Raw genomic sequence first — 24,151 nt, 5'->3', positions numbered from 1 at the left:
ATAACTGCACCTACATTAGGTGATTGCACCATTTAAACTAGTGAAAACTGTCTAAATAAACCCTAATTTTCCCTCTCAGAGGTCAAATTGGCGTGGAGTAAAGATGGGGGTGGTGTGGAAGGGCAGGGTCCTGGTCCTGGGGGTTGGGGAGGGAGGCTCTGACCCTTCCTTGGGGCAGGTGGGATAAGGTCCTGATGCTCTACTCAAACTCCTCCCACAATCCAACAGTTGAACAGCAAGCAGAAAATCAACCGTTTTGATATTTAAATTGTTATTTAGTTTCTGAGTTTATACCCTATTGAAATGAAAGGGCGGTTGGAATTTTATTACTCAAAACTATTTATGACTCAAACTGTCATTTGCAATACATTCTTTGCAACCATGAGTCTCAGGACTTTTTTTTTTTTTTTTTAAGGAAATTCTAAAGGAACTGATGGAGCCAACCCAGAAGCACTGGTATGGTGGATGTGTAATGGCTCAGTTGAACACTGTACTAATTGCTCCTTTCCTGCAGTGCAGGAATATCCTCCCTCTTCTTGTCCACTACTAATACAGCATTAAAACATGTGTTTCCCATGAATCTTTCCAGGGCTGATCTCTCCAGTACCGTCGTCCACGAAAGCTTATGCTCTAATAAATTTGTTAGTCTCTAAGGTGCCACAAGTACTCCTGTTCTTCTTTTTATCCTGACCTTCCACTCCCTGTGTTTTATTTCTATATCTGAGGCCTTTTCTAGATCAGTATAGCTACACCAATTATTGGCAACCAACGACTGAATGAAGGCTACTCCCTAGCGTAGACAAGACCCTAGTTCCATTGTAACTGCCCCAAGGCAGGGACTACTGCAGTGTAGCCTGTGTCTTGTAAAATGCCACGCACCTTTACCGCTCCCTAATTAGAATTCTTTTCTGGTGTCCTTTCCTTTACTACGGGATCATGAAAACTACAATAGGAATGTGAATGTACTGGAGCTGCATCCTGGCTTGACTGACACCAGGTGCCTCCTAAGCACTTCCCGCCCTGGGGGAGGGGACGGGGTAGAGTAGCAGAGGGTGTAAGGGTGCAGAACTACCAAGTACCCCTGTTTCGAGGCCTGTGCCAGGTACTCCCCCATAAGCCAACCCCCAGTGTAGGGACTAAGGTGACTAGATAGCAAATGTAAAAAATCGGGACGGGGGTAAAACAGCAGGACGGTCCCTATACAAATCGGGACAGCTGTTCACCCTAGTAGGGCCCCTATTAGTCTCTAGTAAGATTGCTATAGACTGGAGGGCTCTGCCTCCCCGTTTTTGCCGTGACGCAGTTGTGAGGCAGATGAGGGACGCAAACGCTGTTCCTGGGAGGGGGATTAAATGTCTGCCCCCTTCAGGCTCCCCCAGCTATAGCCTGGGAGGGGAGGAGGAGTGTTACGGCAGTAGCAGTTAGTTTACGACCGTGAGTTCATTTCCGGCATTGGGTGTTGCGCTTGGGGGCGGAAGCTGCGGAGAGGAGGGGGGAGGAAAACAAAGGGGGTGTGAGGGGCAGGGGGAGCCGGGATGTGAAGAGAGAGAGGCGGCGGAGGTGGCGAGAGCGGCCCAGGTGACGGAGCGGGGAGGGGGTCTAGCAGCGGCATCAGGCGGGCCGGGACGCAGGGCCCGCTCCGGGTGGTGGGAGAGACCCTGGGTGCGGACTCTAGGCCTCAAAGGGATCGGGCGTCGGGCCTGGGGAAAGCCCAGCGGGAGCGTAGTGCACATCCGGGGCTAGGAGAGGGCTGAGCACGGGCGGCTTCCCGTGTCTCCGGTTGCGGCCCCCTGCTAACCAAGCCCGGCCCTGCTTGGCATCGTTGGGGGAGCCTGCCTGTCTGCGTGGGGGCGCGGGGTCCTGGTCCTAGGGGCGGGGGAGGGAGGCTCTGACCCTTTCTCGGGCGGGATAAGGTCCTGGTGCTGCCCTGGGCGGGGAGTAGGTCCCCGGAGAGCCCGGGGGGGGGGGGTGTGTCTCTCTCGGTGGGGTTGCTCCCTGCGCTCGCTTCCTGAGCCTCCAACGTCCTGCTGCCCTTTGTGCGCCCCGAGCTGCGACCCCTTTCCCTTGGCGATCCCCACGCGGGTTTCATCCCTTGTCTCCTGGCCATGTGCCCGTGCGGGGCTCAGTGGGAGCCCATTTCCCAGACAAACCCTCGGCAGTTTTTCTGGGTTGCGCTTCAAGACGCGCTCAAGTTACATCCAAACGAAAGCCTGGTTTAAGCATTCCCCTGTAGCGTGTGAACTAAGTGCGTGAGCCCGGAAGAGAAACTGCCTCGAGAATCGGTACTAAATGAAGCGAAACAGAGGGGAAAGGAAAAGTAAACACTAAAACACTAAAAATCAGGCTTTTAAAATCCTTATATTTTAATAATTTTGAATGTTATAATAAGGGATCGAGACATTTATTTTAAAAATTGTTTATAAATCGAATGTCCTCTTAAAAGTAACTGGCCAAGTTTCAAGATTTAATAAACTTGATCTAATTTTGAACAGGACCGATATCAGACTACAGTTCGTAGTAGAGTTCATATAGTTTTATTGTCAAATCTGGGTAGCTTTAACATGGAGTAAATGCCAGTTCTCCCATTGAAGGCTAAACTTTCATAAATGTAACTAAAGAGCAGAGGCAGCATGGCCTCTGTTGAATAGACTATATGGGTGGGAAGTCAGGAAGTCTGCATTTCTAATCATTAGCTCCTCTAGTAATTTGCTGTGGGGTCTTGGACAAGTTGTTTAGCTTCTTTGTGACTCTGTGAAGTCTTGGCTCTATGAGCTAAGATCAAGTGTAGGCTTACATACCTCTGTGTGTGTGTTGAGGATTAGTAAAAGAGCTTTCATTAGGTAAAGGTCTGTATAAATCCTGAGTACTTAGAGTGCATGGTTTGTATTCCTTCATTTTTTTCATTACATTGCACTCACTCTTTGTGCTCTCCTGTTGGACTTTCTGTCATGAAACTCTAGCTCCTGGATTGTGGTTTAGGATGACATAACAATTAGAGCCCTGCAGCAGGACTTGGATGCCATAATAGTGGCAGCGGGTAAAATCTACTTTGTTGTGGGCAGAATTGTGTAGGCAAAAAAACCCAGACTGCACTAATTTGCAGGAAAACACTAAATCTCTCATCAGTTTGTCATAAATAGAATTTCAGCAGTGTAAAGCCCCCCCCCCCCTTTTTTTTTTTAAATAAAGGTTTTCATACTTAAATTTAAGTGAGGGGATCAAAAGAGATTTGATGTCTGTTATAACAGGAGTTAAAGTATATTTGTACCTGGTTTAAGCAAGATTTGTTTTATTCTTTTAGTGGTAAAAATTGTTTCTGAATTCCATGTATATATAATTCTGTGTATATATAATGTGTACGTGTATATGTATGTGTGTATATATACATGGAATTTAGAAACAATTTTTACCACAATGTATAATAACCAACCCTTTTTTCTTTTTGTTTAATAGCATGGGGAAATCTGTCTCTCTTGTAGGATTTTGGGGATCTAAGATTTTTTGCGGGTGGGAGCCAGATAAAAATGCCAGAAACAATGTGGGAGTGGGTATTGTAGGACGGGAGTGGGATTAAAAAAATAGTCCTGCGCAGGGCTGTAGTAGCAGTATCTGTTGTTCACAGAGCGTTGCTAGATATCCGTTGCTGAAGTGGTTTTGAGTATTTTACAGAAGCCACCATGAACTTAAGTAACATTTCCATTCACTTACCAGTGCTTTGGGTTCCGATTTTAAAATACAGGCGTAAGCTACAATAATAATTCATATTGTAGAAATAAATCTAATCTGTGTCCAACCAGTTTATTAAGTTGAATGCAAACAGTGCAGATCTACTGACTTTTCAACTTTGCAGTTCATAATCAAGACAAAAGCATGGTTTTATTATGTTTTAAAGTATTAATATTTAAAATATGCATAACTTTAACAGGTGGGAAGAATGAAAGAAAGGAGGGATGAAAGAATGTTGAACTATTCTGTATGGCTGTATGATGGAAGGAAACAGAACGGAGAATCTCTGCAGTAGATCATTTGGATGGGTTCAACGACAAGATAACGATGCTAAACCATGGCTCTGGAAATTCTCTAATTGCTTTTCTACCACTGAACAGACTTCGCCTTTCAGTGCAAAACCGGTAATTCTTTGCTATACTAAGAACATAACTGATACACAGGAACAGATGAGTACACCAAATTGAGCATATTATACAGTGGGGGGGAGGGAGCGGGGGTTTCTTCCTGACTTCCACAGGTTATCGATTTATGCCCTGAATCATAAAGATGGTCTTAAGTTTTTATATGTTAATTTCTGAAACTGCAAGATGTTGTTCTTATAAATGTCTAACCCCCTAAAATAACATGAATTATCCAGCCACCACATAGATCTTCAGTCTACCTGTCAGTAAAACACTGGGGCAATAGATGAGCCTGGTCCTGAACTTCCAACAAATTTGGTCTTTGTCAGACCAAGATGGGAGAGTAAGTTGGAGGTTTGATGACACCTTATGGAAATGGCTGGGTTTTTTTTAATGCTTTCGTTTGCAACAGAGGTGGCATCACACGAAGGGGGGCAGACTTGAGTATCCAGGTTACAAATCATCTAAGGCTCTTGAGGGGGGGAGAAATGCCTCAAACTCCATTTAGATTTTAGAAACTAATCCTTTAAAAAATATTACCAAGATATTTGCCTGAACAGTTGTAGTAGTGAATTCCACAATATATGTTGCATGCAAGTGTATTCCCTTTTATCTATATTACATTGTTTGTCTTTTTTAATCTTGCTCTTGTATTATGGGAAACAGTAAATAGGAATACCCAACTGATTTTCTCGGAATCGATGGCTACTAATTTTGATAACCTCTTGTAGCTCTCCTCACATTATCCAGTCTTGGCTAACCTAAACATGTGATGTCAGCAGTTCTTACACCATGTGTTTCTGTTCTTTATAATGCATCTTGTTATAGTGGCTTGGGGTGCAGAACTACTGTTTATCCCCCAGCCTCCATAATGTTAAGTGTATCAAACATCAGTCTTATTAATACCAGGGGCATTCAACATCTGTGTGTTGAAAATTGCTTTGTCTTCTATCTGTATGTTTGCGTTCATACTTTGTCTTCTATCTGTTTTTTGTTCTTTTTAAGGTATTCATCTTTCACCTCATGGCTACCAATCTTCTTTAATAGCCTTTTCAGAGGGACTTGATCCAAAGCCTAAGTAAATTCTATATGTTCCTGTTATATTTATCCATTTTTTTTTTTTTTGTTACCTCTCCCGTCCAGTCAGCTAGAATTTACCGTTATAGAAGTGGTTGTATATCACTGTAACATTGCTTGCTTTGCAATTTCAGAATATCTGTAATAATTGTCTTAACTTCCTTCTCCACCTCCAACATAGTAGCTGACCTCAGCCACTGTTTTTTTTTTTGTCTCCCAAGATTTTAGGGAAATATCAAAACTATAAAACATTCATCCCATTGGTTTTGTGCATACAATTTATATATGAGTTTATGGATTTCAACACGTGCAGCTGGTGGAATGATGGTTCTCTTGATCGTTATAAGTTCCTGGCTTCTGTAACTGTCAGAAGTGTAACGTGTGTGTGTGGTGTGTTTTTTTTTTTTTTTTTTTTTTTTTTTTTTTTTTTTTTTACTATAAACGACTAGCTCATACATGAGAGATGCCCCTGAATGTAACTATGTGGCTTATTTTTTCCAGAAAGATTACATGGAGAACAAGAAAGCTGTTGTGGAATTGAAGGATGCTTCATCTCCTCTTCATGCTGGCTCTAAACTCTTTCCAGCAGTACCACTTCCTGATGTTCATTCTCTTCAGCAACAGCAAATACAGCTTTCACCTAGCCCCAAAGTAAGCTGCTGTGCTCATGGATCTGACTCCTCTTGTACTCATAAGATGCATTTTGGTGGTGGTGCTGGTGGTGGTAGCTTGATTCATCCTGGCACAATATTAGACTCTCAAAGCACTGGGACAATTACTTGTCAAGTAGGGTCAGGGTTTGCTTATCAGTCTGCATCTTCACTCAAGAATGCTCCAGCTAGAAGCAATTTGGCAGGCATTGCAAGTGACTTCCCCAGCATGTGCGTAGAAAATAATGTATCTTCCTGTCAACATCTGCCATGTTGTGGAAAACTCCATTTCCAGTCCTGTCATGGTAATGTGCACAAACTGCATCAATTTCCAGCCCTTCAGAGCTGCACATCTTCTGGCTATTTTCCCTGTTCCGAATTTACAAGTGGGGCTACAGGGCACTTGGAGGAGCATATTACACAGTCGGAGCTAACATCACGTGTATGCACCAACTCTTTGCACCTAAATGTGGCACCTTCGGTCTGTTTAAAGGGCTCTCACTACTGTAATGAATGTTTAAGCAAGGTTTGTACATTTCACATTTCTTCTTAAAGTGCTATATGTTTTAAGTGCTTAAATAATGAATGTTAACTGGGAGACAAAATAGGTTCTGGTGGCCTACAGATTGAATTATCTAGTTGATGTTAATACGTAGTTTAAGGGCCATGGTATCAGAAGCCTGCTCTTAATCTGAAGGTGGGAGATTCATGGAGATAGCATTCAATTTCATGGGAAGATAAAGCAGGTTATCACGCTATTTGAGTGTATCCCAGATTCTTTATTAATTGAACAGAATCTTTTCTAGTTTTGAAAGGAGCTGCTCACCTGTTCTGATAGCTCCAGATAAAACACTCCATTAGTAGTGATTCTGTGAAGGATTACATTGCATATAATCTGTATCCAGCATGGGCAACTGATCAAGATGGATCCATCTCATGAGTTGGGAAAGCTTTTTTTCTTTTTTTTTTTTATAGCATTAAGATCAGCCTTTCTAATCTATAATTTATTTTTATGCTTCAGTACCAATTTAGTACACTTAATTTAACTAAATTCAAATTTAAAATCAGTTTGAATTTCAACAAAAGATCAGAAGTGAAGTATAGTTAAGTTTATTCCACATCTTGTAATACCAGGCATCATTTAAAATGTAAATTGGGGTATTCAGGTTTGGTCTGTTTTTAATGTAAAACTGTACATAGAAAATCACTTCCCAGAACTAAACAATGAGGCCAAGATTTTAAAAAGTGAGTGATTTTGGGTGCCTCCATGTTTGTATGCTCAATTTGAGATTTTTTTTTAAAGGGGCCTGGGCATTTTGTTTTTTGGTGGTGGTTTGTTTTTTTTTGCCAGAGGGTAGGTGGTTAGCACTTTCCGAAAAGGGTGCTTCTTTAATATGTTGAGAAGGGCACTCAAAATCACTAGTCACTTTTTGAAAGTTAGATCTGAATACATAAGGGAAGAAAAGTCTGTGAGATGAGCACACTTCATTCAATGGGTTAATATTACTGTGGATTAGTTTCCAGATTAACATCTATGCTCCCAGTCCATTGGAAGGTTGTTTTGTCATTGACATGAAGAGTAAAAATTAATATAAAATGTTCTAGGGTAAATTAATGCATAATATTATACATTAAACTAATTGGTGTTTTGAAAAAAATTGCTCCAACAGCCAACCAGAAATAGCTTAATTGATGCTGCTAAAATCTGGCCAAATATTCCCCCTCCCAGTACGCAGACTGCACCCATATCTATCCCAATGTGTAATGGCTGCGGAACCAAAGGAACAGGAAAAGAGACAAGTTTATTACTGGCAAGTAGCCTGGGCAAATCACCACAAAAATATGGTAAGCCACATTTGTTTGATTTAATAGATGCACTCCTTAAAATACCGTTGAAATTCAAAAGGTTATCTTAAAAACTGCATGTCTTTCTGAAGATATTTCTTATGAGAGAGACTAAATGGAAAAAATAAATTTTTTTGTTCATTGGATCCTTCTGTGTATATACTGTTTCTACTGTATAGTTAGTTTTCCATATTGTTTGTGTGCATCTTTTGCATAGCAGTATGAGGAAAGAAAACATTGTGGTGGTGCTTTTGTTGTTGTTGTTGTTTTGTTTAAAGGAAAGTTAATTGTGAAACATTGGAGCGTATTTAGATTAGGTGTAATACCAGAAACCTACCTTAACCTACTTTTCCAAAATGGACTATGTACCAGGTTGATGATATCGCTTTAATACTTGAAATATTTGTATATTTTTGTAAAATTTTAATATTTGTGCTTCTGGTATAGTTACTATATGTTATAATGCAAATTTTAAAAAGACTATTGACAGTTGTATAAAATGATATATGTACAGTGGTATGCCAAATATGTTCTCCAGCTCAATTTGACAGTTTGCAATTTAGGTGGTATGACAAGTCTTATTCTGGTAATACTGTTGTCTTCCCTTATGGATTTGAGAGACTTAGGCCTGGCCTACACTGAAAATTAATGTCAACGTAGCTTCATTGTTCAGGGGTATGAAGGAGCAAAAAAAAAGTCCCTGACTGATGTGGCTAAACGGGCCAAACCGCCAGTATAAATGCTATTATGTCAACAGAAGAGTGCTTCTGTCAACATAGTTTTTTTTGTCATTCAGGGAAGTGGTGTTCCTACGCCGACAGAAAACCCCCTTCCATCGGTGTAGGCTGGTCTCTGCTACAGGATTATGCCAGCATAGCTACAGCAACATAGTTATGCCAGTATAGTCTCTGTAGCTTGGATTTTCCCCCAGTCTTTTGGTTAATAGGAGTGCTGAGTGGCAAGCTGACAGTCCAGCTCTCAGTTCTTGTCTATTTCTGCTCAGCTTGTGAGAAGCCGTGTCATTTCAGCTTGGGAAGCAAACAGCTGTAGCCATTTTAGGCTTTTTATTCAGTTTTATGTTTTTTCCAAGTTATGATTTCTGACAAATCCATGGAAGAATAACTCATCAGACATCATAACCAAAAGTCCACCGGAAAAGATGACGTTTGCATGTTATCTGGCACTTATTCTTTTTTGTCAGTTCTGTGTTCACTTCTTTGGACATTGTAATCGCTGACCATCTGTACAGAGTCCCTTTAATTCATCATCCATGGTCTTTGGTTTCTGCTTATTGTAGGTTGGGGAGTGTATGTAAACATGATGAAGCTTTTCCTGTGGCCATTCTGTAAGAGCAGAAACGTATCTTTGTCCCTCCTACTCCATAATAGCAAATTCCAGGCCTCACATCTGTTCTTCAATTTAGTTTGTTTGCCTGTAGAAGAACCTTGCGTCTACTGTGTAGTTCCTTGGTTCTTGATAACCACTTATCCCAGAGTTAGCATTCCAATCCAGTTTTCTTTGTTTTGGATGCTTTCTCTGATACAGTATTTTAAATCCTACAGTTTAAATATTTATTTTCCAGTACTAATTCAGTATTCATTATGAATTTTTAGCTGTGAAATGTTACTTCAAATACAATTAAACAATTTAGATGGTCTACGTGGCTATTTTTAGCGTGTAGCATGAGCCCAAGTTGTAGACCTGGGCTGAGACTTACTGCCATGGGTTTTTTGCTATGTAGACATACCCCAAACGTCGTTTTTTTTTTTTTTTTTTAAATGAAGAAGAATCCTTACACATCAGAGCACTACAACCTTGAAGATGCTCGGATGTGATCAATTTCCTAGCTGTCAGAGTGATAGTCATGTTAGTCTGTATCAGCAAAAAGAACGAGGAGTATTTATGGCACCTTAGAGACTAACATTTATTTGGGCATAAGCTTTCGTGGGCTAAAACCTCCCTGGTCACTCAATTACAGACCTAAAAGTCACAATTCTCCAACAAAAAAACTTCAAAAACAGACTCCAACGAGAAACTGCTGAATTGGAATTAATTTGCAAACTGGACACCATTAAATTAGGCTTGAATAAAGACTGGGAGTGGATGGATCATTACATAAAGTAAACTATTTCTCCATTCTAATTTTTCCCCTACTGTTGCACCTTCTTGTCAACTGTTGGAAATGGGTCATCCTGATTATCACTACAAAAGTTTTTTTTTCTCCTGCTAATAATAGCCCACCTTAATTGATTGGTCTAGTTATAGTTGGTATGGCAACACCCATTTTTTCATGTTCTCGGTCTATATATATCTTCCTACTGTATTTTCCACTGCATGCATCCGATGAAGTGGGTTTTAGCCCACGAAAGCTTATGCCCAAATAAATTTGTTAGTCTCTAAGGTGCCACAAGTACTCCTCGTTTTTTTTCCTGCCTATATTTCTTCATGATTGTCTTCCCAGGCCCGTCATTCTTTAACATCTGAAACCTCCCATCTTTTATATCTTTGTCCTTTTATGCTTATAACTAGCAAAGTATCATAGTCTCAGCATTTCCCAGTTTAACGTAAAGGCTGTTTTTGTTAAATTTCTACAGGGTCTCCAGAAGTTGCAATAACAGGCCAGGTGCTGGAGAACTTGCCCCCCATTGGAGTCTTTTGGGATATTGAAAACTGTTCTGTTCCAACTGGCCGTTCAGCTATCGCAGTTGTACAACGAATTCGTGAAAAGTTTTTTAAAGGTCACAGGGAGGCAGAATTCATCTGTGTATGTGACATTAGTAAAGAAAATAAAGAAGTTATTCAGGAGCTGAACAACTGCCAGGTATGGAAATGTAATCTATTCGCTCAAAGCATTCCATATAAAAAAAAATGCAGATAATCTTTAATGAACAGAAGCAAGTCCTTTTTTTTTTTTTTTTTTTTTTAATTAAAACAGTTTCACTGGAGAAGATAGAAGTTATGATTCTAGCTGAATTTATACATGCATTAATTTTCTTAAGAAAAAATAGACATGACAGCTACCTCCCCAAAATTTTTTGTTTTGTTTTTTTTTTTAAGATCCATTTCATTACCTGTGGGACGGTCTTCTCTAACTTTTGTTTTTGGGAGAATCTTTGTTTCATTTGGTAATTTAAGAAACATTTCTAGCACAGTTCACAGAATTTGCAACTAGATCACCAACTGAGATGACAGGTCAATTGATACTTGTCGCTGATTGAACCTTTCCTAAATGGAGGGTGCACTGGGTGGAAGGGACATTGGAGCACAGTTAGTGTTGTTTGGGACTCCTTTACTCCACATTTCTACACTTTCAAACACTTTTTAAGAAGCTTTACCTTAAAATTACCTTGCATTCTAATCTCCTTGGTTTAGTTTTTTAAACATTAATACTTTTGTAAGTTTTTTTTCTCTGAATTAATGATATACCATCACCACCTTTACTACTTTGTAATGTTTGGGCATTCAAAAATTATCTGTGTTTTGGCTGGCAACTAGCCTGCTTAGATTGGGTTAGATGATGTGATAGGGAGTACCAGACTTCTGTCATTGGGTTTTTAAAGTGGAGGGGATGAGTTATAATTAAGACCCTGCCAAATTCATGGCTGTGAAAAATGCATCATGGACCATGAAATCTGGCTATAATGTTGAGGGGGGAAGGGTCATGGCATTGCCACCCTTACTTCTGTGCTGCCTTCAGAGCTGGGCAGCTGGAGAGTGGCAGCTGCTGGCTGGGGACCCAGCTCTGAAGGTGGCAGCACTGCCAGCAGAAGTGAGGTTGGCATGGTATGGGGGTGGGGGGTTGTCGCTTTTACAGGGGTAAGGCTGGCCTTACAGGTGGGCAACCACCCAGGGTGACGTGATTGGGGCACAGCATGGACACTCCAGTGTCCGCACACAGAGCCAGCCAAAGGCCCCTTTAGCCCTCAAGTGCTGGGCCCGGAGTGAGGGAAAGGCAGGGTTGGGGGCACCCCGGCCGGGGGCTCCTACCATGCCTTTCAACCCTCCCCACAACCTCCTTTTGGGTCAAGACCCCCACGGTTACAACATTGTGAAATTTCAGATTTAAATATCTGAAACTGAATTTAAGGTTGTTGGTTTTTTTTTTTTTTTTTTTTTTTTTTTTTTTTAAATCCTATAACCATGAAATTTACCAAAATGGACTGTGAATTTGATAGGGCCCTAATTATAATGAAACTACTCCTATATCTTTATTTATGATGGTACTGCGGGGCTCTGTTGTTTTTGTTGGTATAGTAATGGCTAGAAAAAAAAGAAAACTAGGCATATAAATCATGTCAGTTGTCATGTATGTCTTAAATCCATTTAGTCTAATCTCTGGGGGATTGACTACATTTTGTTTTGAAATTTGTATTTTGAGTGCAGTGTTTGGGCATATTCAAGTCCAAACTAGTACGTGGCTGAATTGTTTCTTGATTTTAATTTATTAGTGTGTACTGAAATTCTGAAAATGACAAAGTAAGATTATACATGACAATTCTTTCAGAAAATTTACCTTTTTTGAAAGACTGATGCAATGTTTAGAGAACAGTGTCTGAAGTACCACTGTTTCAAAATGGAAAAAAAAATGAAGTGTGTCTTTAAATAACAAAGATACAAAGAAAATAGAAGTGTTTCACTTTGAAGACCAGTGGTGTAAAAACTGTTGCTGAAGTCCAATTCAGCAATGTAATTCAAAAGGTACCTTTATAGGTAAATTATCAAACATGGCAAACTTGCTTGGTTACCTTTTTTGAGAGATTTTAATACCCAGATTAATCTAATTGATTTGTTCTTATTGTTAATCAGTGATTTGACTTATTTCCAAGGGTCAGTTCCCTTTATCAGTTACCAGTTTGTGTGAAATGTTAACCCTTCAAGGCTTACCTTATGAATACTAAACAATCTTCAGTAGTGACTTCATTTACCTAACAAAAGTTTTGATCACTAATACAATATGCTGAAGTTTAAATATTTCACATTTCAGTTGCATTGTAGCATTCAGTTTCAGTAAATCTTATCCACTCATCTTGGAACATATTGAGCAGACCTTAAACAGACTAAATGTTTGTTTTCTTCTAATGCAAGTCCCTTATGTATGTTGTGTCGGGCTTCCCCTTTCTTTTCCCCCATTTCACAGGTAGACTTATGCTTTATTAAAATGGTCAAAAATATGTACGTGATTTTTTTGTTTGTTTTTGTTTTTTATTGTATCTGTCTTTTGGTTTCTATGAGAACAGTAGTTCAGTTCTCTTTTTTTGGATTATTGGCTCTATATATTCAGGAAGTCTGACACTTATCAATTGCTTTTGTGTTTACAAAAATGTGTATCCGTCAACCCTTGTGACAAGTTGTTTTTGTTCACTGCAATGCTAATAGTTTAGCAATTGGTGTATGTTTTCTCTTCAGATAAATAAGCTGAAAATCACAAAGCTGCATACAATTGTTTATCAATAATTCCTGTGCATAATTATTTTACAGTTTTTAACTTCAGGTATTCCATGCAAGGTATAAAGTGTTTCCCTCTTCATACACACACCCCTCTTACTGAATCTCAATAAAAATATAGGTGCAATACTGAACTGGGGTTTGTTCTGAATAAGCTAATTTTTATATCAGTAGTAAAACAGTCTTGTTTGCTGTATTATAATTTCTTCAGTTATACATTTAAGTGTATGTACCTTCTTTCTTCTCTTTTAAGGACAAAGTTAGGTGCAGCATTAGATGCTCCAAGATGAATTAGTTAGGTCTGCTTATTTCAACAGGAATCTGTCCTTAAAGGAAAAAAAAAGAGGCATTTCTTAACCACTCTGAAGTTCTTACAACTTCTCTAACTCTTCTCCCCCCCCCCCCCCCACCACAGGAAACCTTTGTTCTAGTTCATATCTTTCGTATACTGTACACACTTATCATTATCTATACAACATGCATTAACTGCTTAAAATACATGGAACTCTGCAATTTTTTCAGTGGCTAATCCCTATTATGTGTTTTTAAAAAATGTGTCAGATTTGTTACCAGTTAATGCCAGTTACCAGTCTTCACATTCAGTTCTTTCCTTAAGGCATCTTCCTTTAATTCTGCAGGTGACTGTTGCACACATCAATGCTACAGCAAAGAATGCAGCTGATGACAAGCTCAGACAGAGTCTTAGGAGGTTTGCTGATACACACACTGCACCTGCTACTGTGGTCCTGGTATCAAGTAAGAATATTAATCACATTGCATAAAACCTTTCACTGTGTTCTTTCAAGGTTCTGGGGAACAGAATCCTGTTGAGAATTTCCAGTCAAACTTTCAGACATTACACTGAGTGTTCTTCCCCCAAGTTGTTTAGAATCCACACTATTTTAAGCAAAGTGCTCAAGTGAGAATTCATGATGAGTTCCAGTAATAGATAACACAGTAATTTTAACTATGAGAAGATGAATATTACTGTTTAGTGCTTCTGTTAAACCAGGATGGAAACTTATTTGCCACATCACATTGACTATCATAGACTGCTCTTAATATTAATGGTGTCTGCTAGGAGGCTTAAGTGCCAACTTCAGGTAAGTTTTATTATAATGAGTACTCTATGTAAACTCTCTAAACTTTAAGCATAATGAATGCAGATATATTTAATGCCTCACCATTACAGACGAATAATACAACATACACCCATAAATTTACAGTCACAATTATTTAATGAACTGTATGATATGTACTACATTGGGTTTCACTTAAGGCTATAATATTCCATTTTAAGCAAAAAAAATGTGCTACAGAAACATACAGTACCAGATTAACTCCTCCTGATTCAATAGTAACATTTAACAATTTAAAAGAAAACCTTGATTTCTAAATTTCTTAAATACTAACTGCTGATTAAATATCTACCATGAATGTTTATAGCCGTTGCTATTCTTTCCCTGAAAGATTTTGTTGTTGATGCTGTTTTGGTGACAGAGAGAGCTTTTTAAAGTAGTCTTTTTAACCACTAATATTTGGGTGGGTGGGTCTCTGTTTCAGCTGATGTAAACTTTGCTTTGGAACTCAGTGACCTGAGACACCGGCATGGTTTCCAGATCATCTTGGTACATAAGAACCAAGCTTCTGAAGCACTCTTACATCATGCTCACGAGCTTATCAGGTTTGAAGAATTTATTTCAGACTTGCCACCAAGGTTACCATTGAAAATGCCAGTAAGTGATTTTTTTTGTTGCATACATTGTAGAAAATATAAAGTGTATATTGACCTTTATTTCCCTGATTTTGGGAGAAATAGGTGAATATCAGGACACTTCTCAGCAGAACTGCTATCTCTCATAAGGCTGTACCTTCTTGGAATTGGTCTTCATTTCAACTGAACACCTAAGCACTGATCCCTAATCATTAAATGACCAATATCTATTTTTATCAATGACTTATGTAAAGATTAAGATGTATTAAAATGAAATAATACAAGTAGCAATCCAGTTACAATCCTCATTGTTCACCTAATGAAATGTGCATTTTGTATAAAAGTTTACAGTGCTAAGAACAAGCACTGTTGGAATGCACTTGTATTTTAAGATGGTCTTTCTGTGCTTTGGTGATGTAAACAAAAGATAAGAAATGTGCAGTAACAACTTATTTACTCTATACTGCCTTGATTTTTCTACCTTGTGAATGTGAGGTCATCATCTTAAGGAAAAGGCCCCTTTAAGGGAAGATTTCATATAAGTTAAACAATCCCTTTAACATCAGCTAAGCTGACAACCTGGTTCACATCATGGCTGGTATATTTGGTGTACGTGAAATAACCTAAAAAGTAGTATCTGATATTTTAGATCTTGGTATATTAAATATTGGTTTTACATGACCAAGTCCTTACATGACCTGCTTAACCAAATAAAATCTGTTTTGTTTTTTTCCCAACAGTCATGCCATACACTGTTATATGTTTACAACCTGCCAACAAACAGAGACAGCAAAAGTGTCAGCAACAGACTCAGGCGTTTGTCAGATAACTGTGGAGGAAAGGTGTTGAGCATTTCTGGAAGCAGTGCAATTCTCCGCTTTTCAAATCAAGAAAGTGCTGAACGTGCTCATAAGCGAATGGAAAATGAAGATGTGTTTGGCAACAGGATTATTGTGTCTTTTACCCCCAAAAACAAGGAACTCAATGAAACAAAAAATTCAAACTGTGTTGGAGCTGAAAAGGTGAAGTCTCCAAAAAAAGTGAACAAGAACCCAAAACTGTGCCTCCTCAGCAAAGATTCAAATGATCAGTCTTCCAATGCCAAAACCACTGCGGGAAAGGGATTGCAGACACATGGATCTGCTGCAAAACCCACAAATGTTAAAAGTTTACAGGTACCATCATTCTTCTCTGTCCTGCTGTGGTCTTCTCATGTTTCCAGATTTTACCTTTACCTCCCTGTGCTAGCATGACTTTAATCAGTGGAGGAAGATGAGTGGTGCTTTTTCAAAAGGAGTATAGAGTTTCATTTTCTGCCTTCTCCTCACATCCATATCCAGGTCTGAGTGCTAACAACTTTTACTAACCAGGGGTCCAAGTATGGTTCTTGTCCTCTATTATTTTTTTTTTAATTATTTTTATTTTATTTTATTTTTAGGTATACTTTGAAGGAGAATGAGCCTTTGCTATTTTTGAAAAATTCAGTGTGCACAGAACTTAATAATACAAATTGCAGTGAAAATCTGTACCTCAATATACTGTTTACTATTCTTTCTATCTTATTTCTAAAAAAACATAACACACCTGGCTGCTTCTACAAAGTTATGCCTTGAGTTTAATTTTACTTTACATAAAGTTGGAAGATTTATGAAGAAAAGGAGTAGTAGCTTTTTAGTGGCTAATCTACCTTTGTGTTTTACTCTTTTTAAGGAGTTGTGTCGCCTTGAATCAAAGACCATCAGAAAAATTGAAAACCAGCAAGACCAGTTAAGAGAGGAAACTCTTTCTCCACAAAACTCTAATGCAGCAAATCTTGTGTGCTTGGCAACCAAAAACACAGGAATAGGAGAATTGTCCTATAAATGCAGTCAGAAGTATGTTAAGGAAAAAATAATGTTTTTAAAGTTAATCCATGTAGTAAAATTGAGCAACTCAATGATAATTTATTTATTTTTTAAATAGAAAAGACACCCCCGCTTCTAGAAGCATTACCAACTCTCCTATAGAGAAAAAAGATAAAGATGCAGTTGTATTCCAGGTCAGCTACCCATCTGCTTTCAGTAAATTGACAGCATCACGACAGCTCAGTCCTCTGCTCATGTCTCAGAGCTGTTGGTCATCCCGGTAAGTATCTGTATTATGTAGCATCATCTCCTATCTGGGAGATGGAGTCTGGGGTTGGTGTTAGGCTATTTCTAATGTATAAGTAAACAGGTCCATATATCTGTATGTGGACTTGAGTACAACAGATATTTCCGTTTAACGTTTACATGTTGTAGATAAGGATGCTAATCTGGTAATACTGTGGTAGCAGTTAACAGAACTCAGTTTAAAAACAAGACAGGAGAGACTACCTTTTTAATTAAACTTATTTTGTGTCAGCTGTTCCCTGTAAATCCTTATCTCCTTGGTATGTGTGTGGCAGAGTTCACAGTATTTCAGAAGCATTCCATTTCTTAAACATTTGGGGCCTAGACTTGCAAAGATATTTAGGTGCCTAAAGATGCAGATAGGTACTTAGGTGTGTGTGGGGATTTTCAAAACCCCACTAAATATCTTTGAAACTCTGGTCCTTTGCTGCTTATAGATTGTTTGAACAAGTATAACTCTCTCAACACAAAGTAGAAAGTACATTTTGCGGACAAAAATTGTATCCAACCCCAAACCTTATGCTGTCCATGTTGATCAGTCTTTAGACAGATTTTAGTGTTTTTCCAGGATTGTCTTTTGAGATTTTAAAGGAAAAAAGTTTTCAGCTTCTGTATTTAGCCATGTAAACTAAGTGCATATGTACCGAAATGCATTGACACTCGCAAATTTATCTACTTAATCCATGCTTAGAATTATTTTTTTATTTTCACTTTTAACACAGAGAGAGAGAGATAATTGTGTAATTGTCATATTTATTGAATAATACTAAAATGTCTTTGTTTTAATTAGGAGTATGTCTCCAAACCTCTCAAACAGATCATCTCCACTTGCCTTCAATATTGTAAATCACACCAGTGGTACAGACTGTCTTGATCCTTTTGCAAATGGTGCAGATATTCAGATCAGCAATATAGATTACAGATTGTCCAGAAAGGAACTGCAGCAAATTCTGCAAGAAATCTTCTCTAGATATGGCAAGGTAAAGGATAAAATCCCTTTTGAGTTCTGTTTTTCCTTTCCACAAGCCTGTGTGCTCTACTTTTGAGGTACAGAGTACAGCTGTCCAAAGAAGTGGGCTGTAGCCCACAAAAGCTTATGCTCAAATAAATGTTAGTCTCTAAGGTACCACAAGTACTCCTGTTCTTTTTGCGGATACAGACTAACACGGCTGCTACTCTGAAACCAGCGATCTAATGATACCTTAAAATATTGGCACTCAGAACTTGGTATTTCCTGTTACCATGCCATAATACATCTTACCTTAACTATTTCTTTTGTGTATAGTCCTATAGGTCTGTGCACTAAAGGCTTTGTATGTAAACTCTAAATGGAGCTCATGTTTTTTCTTCGTTGGGAGAATAGAATTCTGAAAATGTACATTCAGGGTCACTGGAAGAGTTAAATTAATGCTTTGAGCTATCCCATGTGTTTGGATAGCTCAAAGCATTAATTGAAATTAAAAATAATAATAATAAAAAAAATCCAACCCTGGAAACTTCTGTTCCTCATGTCCGCTTCAAAATTTTAAAATGTGCAGTCTAAATATTGAGCTGATATTTTGAATCACTTTAAAAATGACTTGAAACAGAAGGTAGATGTTATTTCACTGTCAATTGTAGAAAATAAACTCCAGGGAGAGGCCATTTCTGTGACCTTCCATTTAATAACAGCTTTAAAAGAAACTATGCATAGAGTTTATGCTAGTTACATAAAATAATCTGACACTTCTCTAGTCTACTTTTCTATATTTAAAGATGACAGTTGACTCAGGTTAATCTTTTGTGATGAATTTGTATGTTCATTTTTTTTCTTTCAGGTAAAGAGTGTGGAGCTCAGTCCTCATACAGATTATCAGTTGAAGGCTATAATTCAAATGGAAAATCTACAAGAAGCAATCAGTGCTGTCAACAACCTTCACAGATACAAAATTGGCAGCAAAAGGATCCAGGTCTCCCTAGCTACAGGAGCTGCTAATAAATCTCTATCTCAGCTTAGGTAAAAAGCAGCCTAGACAATTGTTAGATTATGTCTGCTGGCTACGGATTGTTCCTGTAGATGTCAAAGTCAAAATACTAAGTGAAATAAAACTGGAAACAAAATAAGCAAAATATAGCTTGTGCCAGCTGATTAAAGTTCATTAGCAGATGTAACATTTAGACAAGATGAAAAAAGTCTGTCTTACTGTGTATTATGTGGGTCAACACTACCTAAATTTAAGCAATCTAGAAACCCCAAATAAAGTCTGAAGGTACCAGATCTTCATGTAGAAGCATCCTTCTCCTGGGATCAGTTCCTTAGCTACACCTATATCACCTAAGTCATAGAGAAAAGTTAATTTTATGTTCACTTCTTAAAGTATATGGCATTCAGAAACTTTAGGATATGCTTGTTCAGTTAGTTAAATCTCACTCATCCTTTTCAGTCATTTAACTTTTTTGACTATCAATAAACCTAGATTTTATACTTGTATAGAATTCAGATTTACTGCAAAGAATAAAGATGCCAAAAACCTTCCCCCCCACCCCCCGGAAAAATTGTATGAGGAGAGTCCTCCCTTCCACCCCATTTTAATTGTGTGACTAAGTTTACGTGTCTAAGAAACAAACACCTGAATATGTTTTGCTGTGAGTTTTTTGTGTCTTTGCTCTATGTAAGATACAGCCCTTCATTTTATTTATGGAAGATTATAGACCTAGAAGGTTGAGAGGATTCTAATAGAAGAGAAAGTATACTTCTTCAATCTTGCATTATATACTTTTTATGTGGAAAGAAACCACTGGAAGGAAAAATATTTATTTTGTCACACAAAAAAAGCTTAGGTTTAAGAAAAAATGGTGCTCATTATTCCTTGAAATTTTTGGGGAGAGGGTTGATTTTTCTAGCAAACTAGTTTTTATCACATATAGTTGCCCATTTTATTAATTCTCATTATTGCATTGTCATACCCTTTGTTTCTTCCTGGCCAAGCCATCTTTTAATACAGTTAAGATTTAATCCAAATTGATAACTTTTAATGATGTAGCCTTAGTATTACTTTCCATAGATATCTGGTGCTTACCGTACATGCAAGATTTTCAATAACTCCTTTAGAAAAGTCTCCTAGATAACAAGACTAGAGAGCAGGAGTCTAATGCATGTGGTTATATCTTTCTCTGGAGTGCATTGACCTCCATGGCAGGAGTCTAATGCATGTGGTTATATCTTTCTCTGGAGTGCATGGATATAACAGTATTTGTCCCATGATCTCCTTATGCCTAATATCCAAAAGTATTATTCACAGATGTAATTTAAGTGCACCCTAATTCCTGCCTTTAAGTTGTGTTCCATCATTTTCAGCTGTCAAGAATGCCAGTGGGTTCTGCTCACTTAAATACTTTTCTTTATTTGAGATCCTAGTAGACTGAAGAGTCCTAGTGTTCAATATTCATTTTTACATGTGAGGGGTTTAAACTAAAGGCATCCTCTCACTTATACCATTTTAATACTATTGACTACAGTAGAATTAAGTGGTATAATTTAGTAATGAAAGAATTCCCTATGTCTATAAGTGAAGTAACTGAATATTTGAATGCTACTAGAGATTACGTAGATAATTTAAATAGAAAAGTTTAAGATATTTATTTATAACACTTCAAAATTATATTTTCAGCTCAGAAACAATGTCCATTCTTCAGGATGCTCCTGCTTGTTGTCTGCCTATATTCAAGTTAACAGAAATATATGAAAAAAAGTAGGTTCTAAATTGCACTTGTTTTAAATTACTCTTTTCAGAAACTCACAATTCCTGTCTTGTACAGTAAATTACAATGGAGGCATAAAATAACTTTTTGCTCCTTATCAGCCTCTGCATACACAGTGTATTGCACAAATATTTTTAACTGGGCTCCCATAACTAGTTTTTTAAAATCTCTTTAGTTTGGCTTCTTCCAAGATGGAAAGACTTGTGATTTAAATTAGCCGATTGGTTAATTTTGAGTAGCTTGTAATCTACTTTTGAATGATTTCTTACACTGTAGTTTATTATTGCATTCTGTAATTGAACATTTGTTCTAGTTTTGCACGTTGAATGTTTATTTTTATGACTAAAGTACACTTAAATCTTTTAATTTTAGATTTGGACACAAGTTAATAGCATCAGATCTGTATAAATTAACTGATACTGTGGCAATCCGTGACCAAGGAAATGGACGTTTGGTGTGTCTCTTACCCAGCAGCCAAGCCCGGCAGAGTCCTTTAGGATCTTCACAGTCTCATGATGGCTCATCAGCAAATTGCAGTCCTATAATATTTGAAGAACTGGAATATCATGAGCCCATTTGTAAGCAGCATTGTCTGAATAAAGACTTTAGGTAGGCTGTGTATGAAATAGTTTTGGGTTTTTTTTTTAAACAGAAAAAAGATTGTTTATCAAATTGATTTGTCCTTATACTAAATTTGTACCTTTTTAAAAAAAAAAAAAAAAAAAAAAATGAACCATCTTTTGGGATGTATATCTCATAGCAGATTTAATCACTGTTACATATTAAAAGTTCAAGTGTCTGATCATAAGGACTAATCAACAAAAGAGCAGAGATGGCAGAACATCCATCTTCAAATCAAAGTTAGTATCATGGTTTAGTGGGCTCATCTGTTTGAGGATGTGGTGTTTATGCATTGCAGCCTAATTACTGAGGATGAAATAGGCTTGTTATGTTGAGACTGAAATGCAAACCTCAATCCCATTGTTGGTTAGAGGGGAAATTTTTTGATAGCGGTGAAAAAGAATTGCTTAATTTTTCACTGGGACTATAATTGTGAAGTCTTTGATAATTCCACTTAATTTACACTCCAGCTATCTTTAGTCAGCTGGCAGCCCATCATGACCTGAAAACTTCACTGTTATGTCAAAGTTAAACTTATTTCAGTGACAAACTGTGAAATAGGATTAGTTGTCAACAACCAAAGTTGGTAACCAAGCATTTGCTAGTAGCATGCAGATAGCTGGCTTGTTACATGGTGTTGGCTCTCCTCATTGTATCCAGCTGGTAAGTCACAGTACGAAAGCTACAGTAAAAGTTCATGAAATGTCTTCCTAATTACTCCTGGGGGAATTCTGTGCCAAAAAATTTAAAAAGCTACATACAGTATTTGAAATTTGCAAAATTCTGCCTATTTTATTTGTCAAAATAACACAATATAATCACGTCAGTTTCAGTTATTTTGGTAAACTATTTCAAAATGCCTGTCAACAAGTATGTCTGTAACAATACAGACAACAAAAAGTGGAAACGTTTTTTGACAAATAGATTCCTAACTAGGCAAATAATACATAACTTTGAGTAATAATACATTTCTGTATTGTAGTTTAAATGAATTTCCTGCACCCCTCAGAAGCAGTGCAAAAGCTTGGGGGAGTCAGGGATAATGGAAGAGCGGAGGGAGAGGGAGGTAATTGCTGGGAAGAAGCCTGTGAGTGAACCTGGAGGGTTGTTGGGCGTGGGTGGGAGAAGTATGAAATAGGGTGTTTTTGTTTTTTTCGCCGGAGGGGGGGCGGGGATTGTTAGGGAGTTTGGGAGCCTCTCCCATGCAGACCCTAGCTAACCCCTAGCCTCTCCCATTCAATCAGGCACATCTACCCCATCTCCATTTGTCCCTGCATTTCCCCCCCTCCCCATGTGTCCTTGCACCCCACTCTAGCCACACTTCCTCCCCCAACCCATGTGCCCCTGCACGCCCTTCTTTCCATCAACTTCTCCCCATCCCCATATGTCCCCATATGTACCCCCACTCCCATTGAGCCCCCGCCCTACTCTGTCCCCACACTAGCCCTTCTGAACCCCAGTCTGTGAGACTTCCCAGCAATCCCATGTGCCCCGCTGTGTCTGTTTCTTCACCCCAATATCTTGTGCCTCCTCACCTGGCCCTGTGGGCAAGGGCTGAGAGGAATGCAGCCTCTCTGGCTACCATGGCCGGTGAGCCAGCTGCCCTCTGTTCTGATATCACAGCAGCCCCTGGTGGGTGGAAGGCGTAACTGAAGCTCCTCACCAGCAGAATGTATTTTCTGCAGAGTTAAAAAAAAAAAAAATCTGCAGTGGACATTAATTCTGCACGTGCGCAATGGAGCAAAATCCCCCCAGGAGTACCTAATGTTACTTCTCCATTTAAGCAATTGCTGTAGTTGCCATATAAATATTATGTGAATGGGAGGGGAGGTAGTCCATGAGACTAATGTAGTTTATACTGTGAAAAGTATGAAAATTCCCACGCTCTAGCTTTTTCTCAACCTTCTCTCCAGCTAGCACTAGTTTTGTACCTATATGCACCTTTCTTCAATTTGAGCATGATGTAAACATAGTTAAGTACTTCTCTTGTCATTACAGTGAACATGAATTTGATCCAGACTCCTACAAAATTCCTTTTGTGATTTTGTCTTTGAAGACATTTGCACCACAAGTGCACAGTCTGCTGCAGACCCATGAGGGCACCGTGCCTTTACTAAGGTAAACAAGCTTAACTGTGTTTCTTTTAATGTATGAATAGATATGGTAAGGATTTTATCTCCTCTCTTTTTCTAATGAAACTTTTATGAACATGCTGAAGTGCTGTTTCTCTTCAGCTTCATTTATCAAAAAATCTGGGAGCAGTTGAATAAAGACTGTTTTTATTGTGGATTAAAAAAATGTTTCCAATAAGTTTGTTTGTGGTTTTTTTTGTTTTTTTTTAAAGGCATACAAAATCTAAGCTGTGTCTTGGTTATGAAATATTCACAGGAAAATTTTGTTAATAGGATGTCTAAAAAGTGCTTTGTGCAAGAAATATATCCTTTATATTAATGGTATTTATGGAGGGGATTATTGGTTATTGTATGTTCATAGTATTTTAGTAATTGGAATTTTTCTGTTCTCACCTTTTGTTTTTTAAAGCTTTCCTGATTGTTATACGTCAGAGTTCAGTGATCTAGAAATGGTGCAGGAAGGCCAGGGAGGTGTTCCCTTGGAGCATCTTATCACCTGTGTTCCTGGAGTTAATATTGCCACTGCCCAAAACAGCATTAAAGTTGTTAAGTGGATACACAACAAACCACCACCCCCAACTACAGGTAGATAACACTTTTTATCTGGCTTTTTCTCTGCGACTTGGTAGCCAGCAGTAAAGGAAGG

At 38.3% G+C, this 24,151-nt stretch overlaps 1 protein-coding gene across 3 annotated transcripts in view; it reads left to right on the top strand.

Annotated features, from left to right (window-relative positions):
* Positions 1-1,389: 1,389 nt before the first annotated feature.
* MARF1 (meiosis regulator and mRNA stability factor 1) overlaps positions 1,390-24,151 on the top strand; it is a 35,753-nt gene continuing 12,991 nt past the window's right edge. The window contains exons 1-16 of one of the 3 annotated variants that reach the window (XM_054041554.1): positions 1,390-1,434; positions 3,926-4,130; positions 5,709-6,383; positions 7,528-7,702; positions 10,297-10,523; positions 13,786-13,903; positions 14,711-14,883; positions 15,602-16,036; positions 16,572-16,735; positions 16,824-16,985; positions 17,802-17,991; positions 18,829-19,007; positions 20,662-20,742; positions 21,125-21,361; positions 23,372-23,491; positions 23,915-24,090. In XM_054041554.1, the coding sequence (XP_053897529.1) occupies positions 3,984-4,130; positions 5,709-6,383; positions 7,528-7,702; positions 10,297-10,523; positions 13,786-13,903; positions 14,711-14,883; positions 15,602-16,036; positions 16,572-16,735; positions 16,824-16,985; positions 17,802-17,991; positions 18,829-19,007; positions 20,662-20,742; positions 21,125-21,361; positions 23,372-23,491; positions 23,915-24,090 (3,259 nt within the window). In that variant the 5' untranslated portion in view covers positions 1,390-1,434; positions 3,926-3,983. Of the gene's footprint in view, positions 1,435-1,530; positions 1,579-2,234; positions 2,283-3,925; positions 4,131-5,708; positions 6,384-7,527; positions 7,703-10,296; positions 10,524-13,785; positions 13,904-14,710; positions 14,884-15,601; positions 16,037-16,571; positions 16,736-16,823; positions 16,986-17,801; positions 17,992-18,828; positions 19,008-20,661; positions 20,743-21,124; positions 21,362-23,371; positions 23,492-23,914; positions 24,091-24,151 lie in introns of those variants that run through there. The other 2 variants (XM_054041553.1, XM_054041555.1) reach the window with 2 other exon arrangements.

This window comes from Malaclemys terrapin, chromosome 10, assembly GCF_027887155.1.
Source record: "Malaclemys terrapin pileata isolate rMalTer1 chromosome 10, rMalTer1.hap1, whole genome shotgun sequence".
Classification (NCBI taxonomy): domain Eukaryota; kingdom Metazoa; phylum Chordata; order Testudines; family Emydidae; genus Malaclemys; species Malaclemys terrapin.
Note: the sequence above shows the minus strand (reverse complement) of the source record. Positions and strands in the feature narration are given on the sequence as shown.